General features: G+C 44.6%; 2 protein-coding genes across 2 annotated transcripts; one reads left to right on the forward strand and one right to left on the reverse strand.

Annotated features, from left to right (window-relative positions):
- Positions 1-142: 142 nt before the first annotated feature.
- On the reverse strand, positions 143-6,798 carry LOC133414691 (hydroxyacylglutathione hydrolase, mitochondrial-like). The gene is made up of 9 exons (XM_061700234.1): positions 6,677-6,798; positions 6,055-6,239; positions 4,979-5,043; positions 2,457-2,574; positions 2,280-2,388; positions 2,039-2,142; positions 1,260-1,361; positions 1,113-1,192; positions 143-1,033 (listed from the first exon to the last, which is right to left on the reverse strand). The coding sequence occupies exons 1-9, from the start codon at positions 6,741-6,743 to the stop codon at positions 934-936; spliced, it is 930 nt and encodes a 309-aa protein (XP_061556218.1). The 5' UTR covers positions 6,744-6,798; the 3' UTR covers positions 143-933.
- Positions 6,799-7,439: 641 nt separating this feature from the next.
- Positions 7,440-9,273, forward strand: fahd1 (fumarylacetoacetate hydrolase domain containing 1). Its single transcript, XM_061700669.1, has one exon. The coding sequence runs from the start codon at positions 7,481-7,483 to the stop codon at positions 8,141-8,143; it is 663 nt and encodes a 220-aa protein (XP_061556653.1). The 5' UTR covers positions 7,440-7,480; the 3' UTR covers positions 8,144-9,273.
- Positions 9,274-14,635: the final 5,362 nt, after the last annotated feature.

Consider the following 14,635-nt stretch of genomic DNA (forward strand, 5'->3'; position numbering starts at 1 on the left):
GCCGTCCGATAACGAGCTAGCTCAGGCAAACAAACGCAAACTAGTGCACTAAAACGGCAAAATAATGCAACAGTAACAAATAAATGCCAGACACAAGACTGTATCGTTACCTGCTGTTGTTTTTATTGACAACTATCAACATCCCGCTGTGAAGCAGTGGGAAACTACATTTCCGCTCAGTTCAAGTTATCGCGAGACCACAGACATTACGACGTCGCAGCAAGTATCAAGACGTTTTCATCGAGCCAGAAACATCGATAACGCGGCGTCAGCGCGTTCCACAAATTCAACGCTATCTCCTCCTCAATTTACACGTAAATATAAATTAGCTTCGCAGATAAAGATTTAGTATACACAATCAGCAGCATTAAGATGAACATTAAGCGAAATGCTCATTTCAAAATTAGCAAGGTTTGGTGTAACTGCTTTGGGAAATAATTACAAATTTACAATATGTACCATTTGTATTTTGCATGCATATTTTATGTTCTCGTGCAAAAACTAGTGTTCAGCGCATCGAACATTTACTGTCGACACACTTAATGAGTAAAGAATGCATTGTTCAGAGGCGAACAATTTCCCATCCATGATTGAATTAAATGATAAGCGGAAACATCCCAGCTAGGAAATAAAACATGGTTTCAACAGAATTTGTTCTTGAACATCCATGTTTACAAAACACACCTTAGCAGACTCTAAAACTATTGTTCTCATTAAAAGTTAGCCCAACCCATTAGTCATTATTTGGCCATATATTCCTGAAAACAATCCCATAAACACAACTTGACTGCTCCTTTCTAGCCTAAGTGGGCCTCAAAATATTGAAGAAGAACGAACGTAGTCGATCCTGTTGTTTCACGTGACTTGCAAACTGTTTTTGTAGTGCGGATGCAGTGCAGTGTTAGAAGCGCTTCCAAGTACACCGGTACATCGTCACTCCTTCGGCACTCGGAAGGCGTCCTTCTCTTTCCGGAGACTCCTCATGGCTTCGATCGGATCAGTCTGCTTAACGTGATCTTGCACGGTCTTCTCTCTGTATTGAACATAGAAAGCCTTGACGGCAACCGAGCTCTTGATTGCGTGTGAAGCGCTAAAAGACTTGCTGCACATACTTGACTCTCATAAATGGGTTAAAGGTGAATTCAGCTGCCAACGTGGATGGGATTGTTGGGTCGCCATTGCTGCATTGCTCCTATGGAAATGAACACATTGACGCTATCGCGACGTGCGTGGATGTGATGTGACAGACAAATAAATACCTTTGCCCATGCCAGCTTTTTCTGAATGACTTCATTGTCTGGCTCAACGTGGCGTGCAAACTTCAGATTGCTCACCGTGTACTCATGACCACAGTAGACTCGCTGGAAGAAAATAAGATTGCTAACACCATTTTCTTTCCCTCTATAAAGGCAGTGCTTTATCACATACAGTGCAAAGTGAAACATTTTTGGGGGAAAAGACAAAACCTCCGACTTGGAATCACTGTCATGCAGGAGCATTGAAAGGGTTAATGCACAGCTGGGTTGTTTTGTGTGTGTGTGTGTGTGTGTGTGTGTTTTATGATCTGTTTGTATGTGTTGCTGCTCTGTGTATAGAAAAGTAACAGCTTTTTTTGAAGGTTTATAATTATAGTAACATCTATGCTAATTTCCTTTAGCCCATCTATGGCGTTTGGTCCAACATTTTGGTGTTTAAATATATAGTTCAATGTATAGTTTTCTTTTCTGTGTAAGTTTAACAGTAAACTTTAACTGGAGGTGGCAAATAAACAGCTCATTTTGCCTCTTATTTGGATAGCTGTGAGAGTTGAGAAAGTGAGAGCAGGCACTAAGGAAAACTTTAAAAAGTGTGATTTAATAAGTTTAAACATGATTAATGTGTGTATAATAAATTGAATATTGTGGCTCCATATTGCAGACTTTCACCGACTGCAGGTGTGTCTGGAACGTATCGGCCACGATCAACGGGGGTTCAATGTACAGTATACCGCTGCTAGTATGGGTTGGCGGCGACGCTGCGCGCATTGTTTGCTCGCTACCGTTTCAGCAGGAAGGCGTCCCAGAATTTCGATCAAGGCTTTGTACATCTGCTCCGCGGTGCCCTCAAAGAATTTCCCGCAGCCGGCAACAAACAGTGTGTCCCCTGCATGCAGAAAAACAAGAATGGCCCTTGAGGCACAAACACGGCACACGGCGAGCTGCTGACTTTTGGAAAGAACTTCCTCGGACCGATTCCTCAAGCAAGACAGAGAAATTCAGTATGTCCTGCTCGGGGCGTACCTGTAAAAACCGCCGGAGGCTCAGAGCTGTCGTCTTTGGTCACGTAGTAGCAGATGTGGCCAGTTGTGTGGCACGGCGTGAACAGACATTTGACGTTTAGCGAGCCGACCTGGCGAAAGGAAGACGTCCACGATACCAATATCGTCTCGAACGCGGGTTACACGTTGACCTTCTTACTTTGAAACTGTTGGAGTGAGAGACTTTCTTTGTGACGGCATCGACGCGATCGTCTCCTCCGTAGACCTTCAGGCCGGGCATGAGCTTCACCATCTTCTCGTTCCCGCCGGCGTGATCCCTGAGAACAGACGTTGTCAAACTTTAGCATCACCTCCAAAAATATTTCAACGACCACCATCATGACCCACATTAAAATAGAGTAGGCGTAGTGAGAAGTGTTCAGCAAAACATGAGGCAGATGTTTTGTTCCTAAAAAGTAGATTTAATATAGTACATGTATAGCATTACAGTAGTATTTTAGTGTAGTATCTAGACCTAGATCTGGACTTTTTGTTACGAAATGAAACGTGGTTAACAGAAAGTAGCTGTAATACCATTTTAAATGAAGCAACACCAGCAAATTTGTCGAATAGGGGGAAAAGGCGGTGGGATTGCTGTTATTTTTAAGTCATTCTTTCTGCGTAAAGAAATTATACTGGGTGATTTGAGCTCTTTTGAATATCTCTGTTTTTTTTAGTGAAAGGTGATCCAAAAGTTATTGTTTTAATAATTTATAGGCCTCCAAGAGAGAATAGAAAATGTATGGAGGATTTTTCCGAACTGCTGTCAGTTATTTGTTCTGACTCCAACTATTTTGTCATAACGGGAGACTTTAACATTCATGTTGACAATAACATGGGGGGGGGGGGGGGGGGGGAATCAAAAGAACTCTCTGCTATACTAGACACATTTGACCTCTCACAACACATTAAGGGTCCAACCCACACTCAAGGTCACATCTTAGACCTGGTCATCTAGAAGGATGTTGAAATTCTATCAATTGACATTAAGGATATGGCTATTGCTGACCATTTGTGTGTATTCTTAGAATTACAGATTCTTCCAAAAGTTCAGACAACCGCTATGTCTATTAAGAAAAGGTACATAAATGAGAGTACCGCCACTTGGTTTATGGAGACCATTGCTGTGCCGCAAACTGTGAACGCTGAGACAGTTGATGAACTTTGGGATAATTTCACCTGTAAAATCTCAAATGTCATGAATGCTGTCGCTCCTATTAAAACTGAGACAATCTTGAGGCGACCTAGAACAATGATGGGAACGATCTCAAAAGCAAAGTGTAGGAAAGAAGAACGGAAGTGGAGAAAAACTAAACGCCAACTTGACTATGACCGCTACAGACAAAGTCTTTGTAATTTTAACCAAGAGTTAGTCGGGGCTAGACAGCAACACTTTTCTGAAATCGGTAAGAACTTCAACAATACTCGCACTCTGTTTGCTGTGGTCGCCAAGCTCACAATGCCCCCGACTCAGTCAGATAGCTCCAGAAGCCCTAACAGCAGATAAATGCAACGTATTTGCTTGTTATTGTAGTGAAAAAATACAATCCATCAGGTTAAATATTAGCACAAATCAGTGCTAATATTTACAGTTCTACAGTTCAATTGAGGTGTTGTGTCACTGTCTAAAACAGATCAATAACTGGATGAGCCACATTTTTCTTCAATTAAACCACAACAAAACTGAGATCATTGTTGTTGGCAATAAAGAAAAGAGGATTGCTGTTAGTAAATACCTGGAGTCACTCTTTTAGCTATTAGCATTTAGCTATTACGCTGCACACAAATGGAAGAAGTTGCCAACAGAAGTAACGTCAGCCCCAAGTGTATTTGTTTTTAAGTCCAGGTTAAAAACTCTTCTTTTCCCCCCATGCTTTTTAGAGCATTTCCACTTTTAAATGATATTTCTTACACTGTTTTAATTGTATTTTTATTTATTTTCTCTTAGTTTTAACTGTTTTTTTTACCATTGTCTTTAAATGCTTTTAATCATGTAAAACACATTGAGTTAGCTTGTGTATGAAATGCGCTATATAAATACATTTGATTTGCTTGCTTCAGGAAGCAACTGTAACATATGCACTGTTTGAAAAAATTCACATGCTTAAGTTAAAACAGGAAAATAAACTACTTCATGATTTAATGAAAATGTATTCGAAGTAACTTCAATAACATAAACTACATAAACATTTGAAAACAAACAGTTCTCAAAAGTAAACGCAAATGTATTGTAGCCTACTTATTGTACTTAAGTTAAATATAGTGAAACTGTACTATACTGGAATTACAAAAAAATAAAAACTGTTTAGGAAGCCCCACGCAGCACTCACTAATGGTAAATTTGGAGAATCACTAGACAATGAGACGCTAGAACAGAAAAAAGTTTTAGTACCATATTATGTTCAGCTTTACAAACTACATTGCCTAAATTCAAATATTTCGTTCTGTGGGTTGATTAAAACACGAATAACTACATTTTAATGGAACGAATGGGACAGATATTACAGGACTCTTGACAATGGCAAAGTGCAGTGGACTGGATCAAATAACGAAGTGGGCCCATGTGTGAGCTACGCGATACTTTGCCCATCGCCGCCCGACTTCGACTACTCTTGATCGCTGAAAACACTTGAAATATTAGTAGTGCAAGTTTCCCTTCGGTCTTGTTGCAATGCGGCTTACCAGTGGTGGTGGGTGGTCAGAACTGTTGTGAGCTTGACTCCATGTTTTCTGACTGCTTCCACAACCTGTAATTAAAAAAAAAACGAAATAAAAAAAACAAAAAAAATCCCAAAAAAATCAACATCCATTGAATCCAACCATTTTCTATACCAATTATCCTGTTGCGTTTCAGTGAGCCTTGCCAATTGGAGGGCACAAATAGCCAAATCACACTCACATTCGCAGCTATGAACAATTTTGGGGTTCTCCAGTGAACCAAAACTTTCTGATTTTGGGAGGCAGCCGGAGTACCCGAAGAAAGTATGGGGAAAGCATGCGATTTCCTCACAGCACGAACTGAGCAGAGATTCGATCCCAGGAGAGTTTACCGCCAACTTACCATGCTGCCGTCACTGCACGAGTGTCAAACTCAAGGCCCCGGGGGCCAGATTCGGACCACCACATCATTTTATGTGGCCCACGAAAGCAACTCCTATGCGTCGCCTTCATGTTTCTCGCTAAAATACCACATTTTTAAATTGTCTTCACTTTTCATAACCTTGCGTTTTTTTTGTGTGTTACCAATCCCACTTAAAATACATTGAATTGTTGAACTTTTTTTCACTTGCTTCTGATTTCAAAAGTAGTTATTCATCAATTTGTTATGTAAATGTAATAATACGAGGGGATCATACATTTATATGGGTTCAGTCATAACGGCCCTCCGACGGAAACCAAAACTACGACGTGGCCTGTGACAAAAATGAGTGTTCAGTTTAATAACCTCGAAAGGATAAAAGCTTCTGATTTGAGATTTAATTCTGCACAATCATCATTATTTTTGTGGTACTTTACAAATCACACTAATTAAATAAATGAAGGAAGGACAACGTAGGTTTGTTAAATGGGCCAGCACACTGATTGTGAAGACTGTGACTGACATCATGACGTAGCAACACACAGAGGCGCAAATCTGATTGGACAAAAAAAAAAAAAAAAGTCTAACATGTACTGGAAGCGGTGCAGCCAAGAGAAACACTACAAAATAAAGAGAATAGAATGGTGGAGATAAATGAAAACTATTTCATAGAAGAGACCTTCACGGGCTCCACGGGGTCCACTATTGCTGCTTCTTTGGTGTCTGTGTCGATGAGCAGGTACATGTAGTTGTCGCTGAGAGCCGGCAGAAGTTCCACCCTCATGTTGGCTTGCTCCAAAACTTTTGTTTTCCTCGCGGTGCTGTGCAGCAGAGCCGCTGCTCGGGCCTTGACCTCCACGGGAGCTTCGGGACAACGCAAAAGTCAATCATTCACACACAGTTAACCTGAAATAAGTTGTTGTTGTTCACATGACACAGGCTGGTTTCTCCACCAGTTGGACAACTCATCTTCAACAACGATCTTACTTATAGATTAGATTAGATTAGATTAGATTAGATAGATAGATAGATAGATAGATAGATAGATAGATAGATAGATAGATAGATAGATAGATAGATAGATAGATAGATAGATAGATAGATAGATAGATAGATAGATGTTAGGGAAGAGACAGCGTCATGTTTTCTGTCAGGCCACCAGTTGTGTTCATGTAACAACTCGTCTTCTCCACATGTCATAAAGCGCAAGAATGTGTCGTAATGTCACAACAATCTAAGAGCTCAGCCAAACAAGAAAGACTGAAGAACGCGAGAGGTTGTAGATAAAAGTGTATTCCTACCGAGTTTGAAGGCTGTGGCAGCTCCTACTAGAGTGCAGGCACTCGCTACGAGCGATTTAAGTAGCATAACAAGAGCCAATGTTATCAGTTTGCGAGAGCCAGAAAAGTTCGGGGGCGGTTTAGTTCCGCTTTCGTCACCATTCACCTCGCAGGCTCGACCAATCAAATTCGGGGGAGTGGATGGAGGGGGGGTTTATGTTGTGATTTTTTTTTGTTTAAATTGATGATAGCAATAAAATGCCATATTAATGTTTACATTTGTGTTTTGAATATAAACATTGTCGTTATCTTGAGTTTTGACAGTTGTGCGAACCTCCTTGTCTTTAGCAGTCAAATTCATGGAGTGGATGTATAAAATGCGTCTGTTTTCCTTTGATCACATTACATAATGATGTTCGTTTCTTACTTCTTTAAATGTATGTTTTATATTTGATAAATAGTTGTTAGGTTACTGGAAACCGTAAAGGTTTTTGTTTGTTTTAAGAGTTAAATACGGTACTCAAGTAGTGTCTGGTTTTATTCTTCAAAATGCAACTCAAGAGAGATTTTTGAATGTTGGAATTGTGCTGGTCGTCGCTCAGTCCCGCCGTGGTCACCGCTCGACCAATCAAATAAATTGGAGTACATGTGGACCGCGTTCGTCTCGAAGTTTATTAGCATGAAACCACCACGTTATGCATCCATTTCTGTCTTTTACGACACATACGCGAAAGGTAGTAGCGCCATGTTGGTCCCCAAATTGTCCCTGAAGGCTTGCCGTAGCTCGAAGCTGAGGACGTCGTCGGTCAAAGTCGAGCGGCCACCATGTCCGCACGCAGCATCGCCCGCTTTTGGGAGTGGGGGAGGAAGATCATCTGCGTGGGCCGCAACTACGCGGAGCACGCCAAAGAGCTGAAGAACGCCGTCCCCGCCGAGCCGCTGCTGTTCTTGAAGCCCCCTTCGGCCTACGTCCGCGAGGGCTCGCCCATCCTGGCGCCCGTCTACTCGGGCGAGCTGCACCACGAGGTGGAGCTGGGGGTGGTGATCGGCAAGGGGGGGGCGGACATCCCGCGCTCCGCCGCCATGGAGCACGTGGCCGGCTACGCGCTGTGCCTGGACATGACGGCCCGGGACGTGCAGGACGAGTGCAAGGCCAAAGGTCTGCCCTGGACGCTGGCCAAGGCCTTCGACACCTCCTGCCCGGTCAGCGACTTCATCCCCAAGGAGCGCGTCCCCGAGCCGGGCGACCTCGAGCTGTGGCTGAAGGTCAACGGGCAGCTGAGGCAGCGCGGCCGCACGTCGCAGATGATCTTCTCCATCCCTTACCTCGTCAGCTACATCAGCCACGTCATCACCCTGGAGGAGGGCGACCTCATCCTGACCGGGACGCCCGGCGGGGTGTCGGCCGTGCGGGAGCGCGACGAGCTGCAGGCGGGCATCGACGGAGTCGTCACCGTGACCTTCAGAGTCGAGAGGAAAGGTCGCTAGTTCACGATCCGCGCCGATGCGGCTCTTGTCCAGCAGGGAGCAGCGGTAGACCGCACCGCCTTTCAATTCAAACACCAAATTGTGCCTTTGCTTTGCTTTTTATTGCTATGCGCCATTCATGCACACCCAAGACGCAAATCAGGACTCGTTCAGTGAAAGGATGCAAATCAAGATCAAATCCCAACACGAATCGAGCGAGAAAACATCATCTGTCCCTCTGCTGTGCTGCTTAATTGTCCTCATTACGGACGGGACGGCCCGGCCCGGACCGCAAAGGACAACCAGCGTTCCCACTCGCATCCTGAATCACAGTTGCTTTAGGATGTGGCAGGAAGCGCACGCAAACGCCAGCCACACGGGGAGGCCGGATTTCAACACGCAACCTGTGCAACGGCTCCGGTTAAAAGCATCAAAGATGTCGGAACCGCAAAAGTTTCCAATGTAGCACACGGCAGTCGTTGGGGATGTTGCTCGCACAGTTGAGGAGCCTGGAAAGAAAACGCCGCTTGGCCTCGTTCGCTTCTGAATCAGAATCAGAATCATCTTTATTTGCCAAGTATGTCGGAAAACACACGAGGAATTTGTCTCCGGTAGTCGGAGCCGCTCAAAGTACGACAACAGACGGCCAACTGACAGAGAACCGGAAACGCTCAACGAGCCTGCGCCCGACCGACCACCTGGAGGATCCGCGAGTCTCGGAAGGCGGCTCGAAGCTCTTCAGTGTGTTTCCGTCCGAGCCGCGATAAAATGTTCTCATCCGGTCTTTGACTCACAGGAAGCCGGTGCCGAGAGCTCGGGCCTGCTCAGATGTAGTACCGGTACCGTGGAAAACCTCTGTAAAGGATTTTCTTATCTAATCCTTTCATAGCAGTCGTTTGGACATTTAACGGTTTAACCCTGTGGCGAGTACTGAGTTCGACTGATATCCATCCATTGTCTGTCCCGCTTCTCCTCACGCGGGTCGCGGGCCGCGGGCCGCGGGCGTGCCGGACCAGCCTATCCCAGCTATCTTCACTGAACTGCTCGCTGGCCAATCGCAGCGTCAAACTGATATATAGTATATAAATACTGTCAATAATTGTAATTTAATTGCAAATTCCTCATTTTTGCTTTCTGATTAAACATTTTTGAAAGAGTCATGTCAGAGTCAAATTTGCTCATTGTATTGAGACAGACCACTTAAAAAACTTCTTTTGTGCCTTCTCCTTCATAAGATGAGTGAGGACATCAGCAGGTTGTTTTTTAACAGCTCAGTAAAAATCTTTAGCAAGAAAAACGAGCAGGCACGTGCACAGATTGACCCCAAGTGGCGCTCAAGCACCAGCCCTTTTGCCCTGCAAGACAGAAGTGCCCTTTTTGCAGCCCACTTATTTTCCCGAGCAGATGGGAAAATTGTACGCGACGACGCTACCTCGCGAATCCACCCAACTTTCCGTCCACGACTGCCAGATCATTTGTCCGTTCATGTCGGCATTTTGCTCAGGCTTTTGTTTCCTGGTCCCGTGGCTGTTGGAGATTCTGCTGCAAAGACAGCAAAGTGTGAGTATGATTAAGACAACAATGAAAATGGAGCACTTCCTGGCCTGCCGTCCGCTGGATTATGGAGCATTACATGACTTTGACCCAAGACAAGATCCCACTCCTCAAAGCCTGACCCTCTCGACAACTGCTCTGCGTCCTGGCTTTGAAGTTACCCGTCACAGCTGCGATGAAAGCGATTTCCGACGATTCTGGCGGTACCGCGAGTCGTACCGTTGCGAAGGAGGATTTCTGAAAATGACATTGAAATCAGCTCGCACTGCGGAAACGGAGCCCCGATGGAGTTTGTGCGGGACCGGTTTGGCAGAGGCCATCTGTGGTTCCTTCTCAAACTCGGACCACATTTCACCGCTGGTCTGGATCGGTCGGGACACGATTTTCCCCCCCGCCGGCGGTTGGACGGAGTCACGCTGCGACACCAGCTTTCTGTTTCGGCGGGACACAAGATGGATACGCTGCGAAATTCATTTTCCATTCCAAAAGGATCGCGTTGCCGTCAACGCTCGCAGACTCTTTCGACGTCCGACTGATGCACATCTGCTCCGGATCGGGTTACGGCGCGTTGCCGCGGGCCTCGCCGCTTTCGGGATCACTCGGACGCGACGCGGCCGTCACGTGCGTGCGCGCATCACTTTCACTCACCCGCCCGCCGGGCGTGATTTGTGTTTTGAGGGCCAGCAGCGCAATTTTCAAGGAGACGCGCTCTCCTCACAAAAAGTTGCGGATTTTCGGCTTTGGGGTGAAATTTCCGGACTAATCTAAAATGCACTTTGCAAGTGGACTTCATTTGATTTGACCTTTCCTTAACTTTCGAATGTGCACTGTTGAATGTTTCAGTACAAGTTGTTGGCCTGTGGTGCACAAAGGATTGAGCCTTATGCGGTCTGCCTAGCAACAAGTGCTCATGTGAGTGTTTCCTTGATTGAGCCATAGGAATTCTGTCTCGCAACAGGTGTTTTTTTTTTTTTTTTTTTTTTCTCTCCACCTGTGTGGCAGTAGTAATTGAGTCCTATCAATTCAGCCCGGCAACAAGTGTCCTTTTTTTCATTGGCCAATGAGGCAGTTATAATTGAGCCCTATCAATTCTGCCTAGCAACAAGTGGCACATTTTTTTCCACTGGCCGCTGGGACAGTTCTAATTGAGCACAATGAATCATTTGTCCAACTTAGCCGTGCGTCGTAAAAGATTGCAGAAGACCGTGATGGGGAAAATGGCAGGTTCATCACTGCCGTTGAATTCAAATATGCATGTTAACATGGAGGACTGGCAGTGAATGAGTTAATACAATCCATGCATGTGTTTCCCCTTCATAATGGCTGTATTTTATTGAAAAAAAGAAGAAAGAAAGAAAGTTGGAAGTGCTCGTGCACTGCGCTGCCCTTAATTGTGTGTTGTGTGTTGAGAAAATGACCATTTTGCGCATTGCGTGCTGCGCTGAATGTCACCAGACTTTGCTGTGGTGAAGCTGAAAGCAAAGAAATTGGCTGGAGGAAGTGAGTCACATGAAAGCAATCACACACTCGCCTTGCTGCGCAACATGCGAAAGAAAGAGAAGTCACCTTTACTACATCTCCAAACACATTCAAACTCCACACTCTGCATGAACAAGTGGCTGAATACTATTATTATTTTCAAACCATACAGTGAATGAAGATTTGTGTCTTTTTCTTTTTTGTTTACAGGCCAAGCTAAGGCTTGTAGAATTATGCGAGGGCTGTGCTGATGAAAATCAAGTTAGGCATGAAAGCCAGGCGCAAATCTTTGAGTGAGCGCACACGTCGTCCAGATGGAGGACAAACGTGTGCCGTGCATCGTGCAACACGTGTAACTGTTAAAAGTGACTTGTGAATTCCTAAAAGGCCACATCCAAACAGCTTCCACGCTTCCACGGGAGGCTTATTTGAACTTTTTGAAGGCCTCGGTGTGAGAACTTTCCATTCATTTGGCAACAGAGCCGTTGTTGGGACCTCATAGGAGTGCAGGCATCTCTGTAAACTTCAGACCGACGGTGGATTTTGTAAACAAGTGTGCATTGAAAACAATCTCGTAACAACTCTTTTTTTGAACACAAATTCAAGCTTCCACAAAGTTTGAACATTCCTTCATTTGGTTTGAGCGTGTACAAGCCAAATGATTTTCTCGACAATTAAAGTTGCGAGTCCCAAGTTGAGATTCCGCGAGGCCCGAAAACCACAAAGAAGAGAAAACTCCTCTGCGTTTCTTCAATCAAGTCAAGGAGACTGCGGTACAGGATGGAAAATGTGTCCCGCAAGCGTCTTCATTTGTGGCTCCTCGCAAGAGAAACCACTTTTTGTTTTTTTTTTACTTTCAAATCCTACTTTTTTGTCTGCTTTGAAGAGATCAACCCTTTTTTGTTTTTTTTTGTTTCTTCCTCTCCATCTTTCCCAAATAGGAGACATGACATGAAATGATCTCAAGTGGCCACGGAGGCCCAATTTTCACTCATGCAAAAAAATCCACAGTGGGAGGAGTTGATGGTATGCATTGAAACTGTGGTCTGAAAGCTTTGGAAGCTGCCAGCTAAGAAAATTCAACAAATGTTCTTCTCCCAATGAAAAGGGGACATTTGAGGAGGCTTATCAGACTGTACGCTAACTTGTTTTTCCCGTGTTAAAATGGGATAAAAGATAGCTAGCTATGCCGACACCCCGACGACACATCTTCCCTTCCGATAGTCTGCTCGCGTGGCCGCTTTAGAGCGCCTCGTTGTTGGCTGCGAGTGTGCGTATCTCACGGAGAGAAGGCGGAATTAAAAAAAAAAAAAAAAAAAGTCTTAACGTGATAGCCAGCGTGTGAAAACGTCCTTTTTTTTTTAAATCCTTCAAATTTGGCGGGGGTTGGGAATAGCACTCTTCTCTGTGGTACATTTTATTTTCACGCTAACGGGATTTCAAACAATAAAGGACGTTTTTTGGAATATTTCAAGTTGAAATGATGAATTAAAAAATGGCATCATTCTACATTGTAATTACAACAACAAGAAAAGTAAAATACAATTATCGTTATGCAGAGACTGTATATTTTATATCCGGAAAGAAATGGTGATCTTTCAACAGTAAAATGTCCTTGTAGTGAATTTGTATATAACCTCACAGACATACTCATCATTTTAAATCTGCATCTTGAAAAAATCTCAACTCTTGAGAGTAGTATGAAGTTGTAGTAGTACAGTGTTTCACATCAGCTGTGATTAATTGTAGCATTATTACAGCATTAACATGAAGATGAAGGCTTGTGTAACACCTCCTTCGGTTTCGTCTCTGAAAACATCTGAAGCATAAATGCACGATCTAAACGAATACGACAGTCCAACCGGGAGCGGCCGGGACGCCCTTCCCCCCCCCCCGCCCCCCCGCCGCCGCCGCCGAGGCGCCCCGAAAACGGGCCACCCGGAGGCGGCCGCGGGGGCCCGACGCCACCCCCGCGCCCAAAACCCGCTGCCCTCCACAGATAGATGTACAGTATGTCGCGCATTCAGAGAAAGGGGATGAGTGCGCGTGTGTGGGAAGACTATGTTGTTGTTGTCGATGTTGTTTGCTGTCTGTTTCCACGTAAAACGCCGTCTTACAACTGCACATCCTGGCTCATTCCGCCGGCTGCTCTCATAGGACAGCGCAAATGCATTTCTCACAGGTAGCGTCACATGATTTGTTCTTTTGTTTGTTTTGTCGCTTTGATACAGGATAACAGTGCGCCACGAAAGGATGCAAATTCCGTTGCTAATTCCAAGCCCATCTTGCGTAACGAAAGGCCTCCGATGGTGCGCGTGGCCGGACTGGACGGAAGTGTCTCCGAGACGCGAAGCGCTTGAGTCACGCGGGCCAGGAGATCGCGAGGGCCCACGACCGGTTTGAACTCGAAACGCTACAGTGCGACTTTTTGCGTGAGGCCGAGCCAGCTCGACTGAAATGAAGCTGGGACACGACGGGCAGTCTCGGAACATCCAGAGTACGACTTGAAAAGAAAACACGCTTGGCACCCTGTCGCATAAAACGTGTTTCCTTCTCAAACGGTAAATGTCGTGAAAATCCAGAACAATCCAGTCGGGTTAATACTTTATCTTAAAAAACACACACACACGCAAACGAAATGGTGGTTTATCACTACAGGTGAACTACGGCATATTTTCACGTCTTGCTGGGTAATAAATACGTACAAATCTTCTTCCAATTGTCTGTAAATCAACACAAACTATAAATATCAGCTTATTGCATTCCAAAAAAGCCCAAGATAAAGTTACAAATATACTTGGAGGCAATGTTTCTCTCTCCTTTGGTTCAACGCTCCTTCTTCTTCTTCTTAATGAAACGCGCGTTTGACGAAGTTGGTCGCGTGGAGCTTAACAGCGTGGGCAGTGTTTACACGACGGCAAAGCAGTCGCACGTCACGGCTCCTCGTAAATTCTCTGGCTTTATTTTTTCCCCGATGTCGGCGCAGGTGTGTTTCCTCTTGATTTGGTGTTGCGGCTAGATTGTCGGCAACAGAGCGGGCGTGCGATGTAAGGGGAACCCCCGTTTGGATACGTCTCTCCTTCCAAGCAGCCACCCTACTTCAATTGTCGCCAAACCGAAAGCTTGCAAGTATCAAGTTTGCTCCTGTTTCCGTTAGCGAGTAAAGTACGAAAATTGTATTCTGATTTTGTTACTAGTTAGCTTCCATTTGATTTGACCTTCCAAGTGAGAAATGTTTGGTTTCTTATTTTGTCCTTGGTTCACGCTGACATCTTTCTGGTAATTATAAGTAATTCATTCATTCATTAGTGTCACACCAAGTCACAGAGGGAGTTTACCGTTTAACATTTTGTCCTATTTGTTAAAACTGTCAGTAAAAACCTGAGAGTAGTACAGTAGTAAAATGATCTGTGAAGAAAAAAAAAAAAAAAAAAAAAGTCATCCCTCTCAGGCCCAATTGTGTACTTTAGGCTACCTCAA

The sequence above is a fragment of the Phycodurus eques genome, chromosome 16 (assembly GCF_024500275.1).
Source record: "Phycodurus eques isolate BA_2022a chromosome 16, UOR_Pequ_1.1, whole genome shotgun sequence".
Lineage (NCBI taxonomy): Eukaryota > Metazoa > Chordata > Actinopteri > Syngnathiformes > Syngnathidae > Phycodurus > Phycodurus eques.

Excerpts from the sequence above, each read along its gene's own strand:
- LOC133414691 (XM_061700234.1), bottom strand. The coding sequence starts at position 6,743 with ATGCTACTTAAATCGCTCGTAGCGAGTGCCTGCACTCTAGTAGGAGCT. Across the intron at positions 5,044-6,054 it reads ACCCCGTGGAGCCCGTGAAG|GTTGTGGAAGCAGTCAGAAA; the intron begins GTCTCTTCTATG and ends TTTTAATTACAG. Across the intron at positions 1,034-1,112 it reads AACCCATTTATGAGAGTCAA|AGAGAAGACCGTGCAAGATC; the intron begins GTATGTGCAGCA and ends TGTTCAATACAG.
- fahd1 (XM_061700669.1), top strand. The coding sequence starts at position 7,481 with ATGTCCGCACGCAGCATCGCCCGCTTTTGGGAGTGGGGGAGGAAGATC.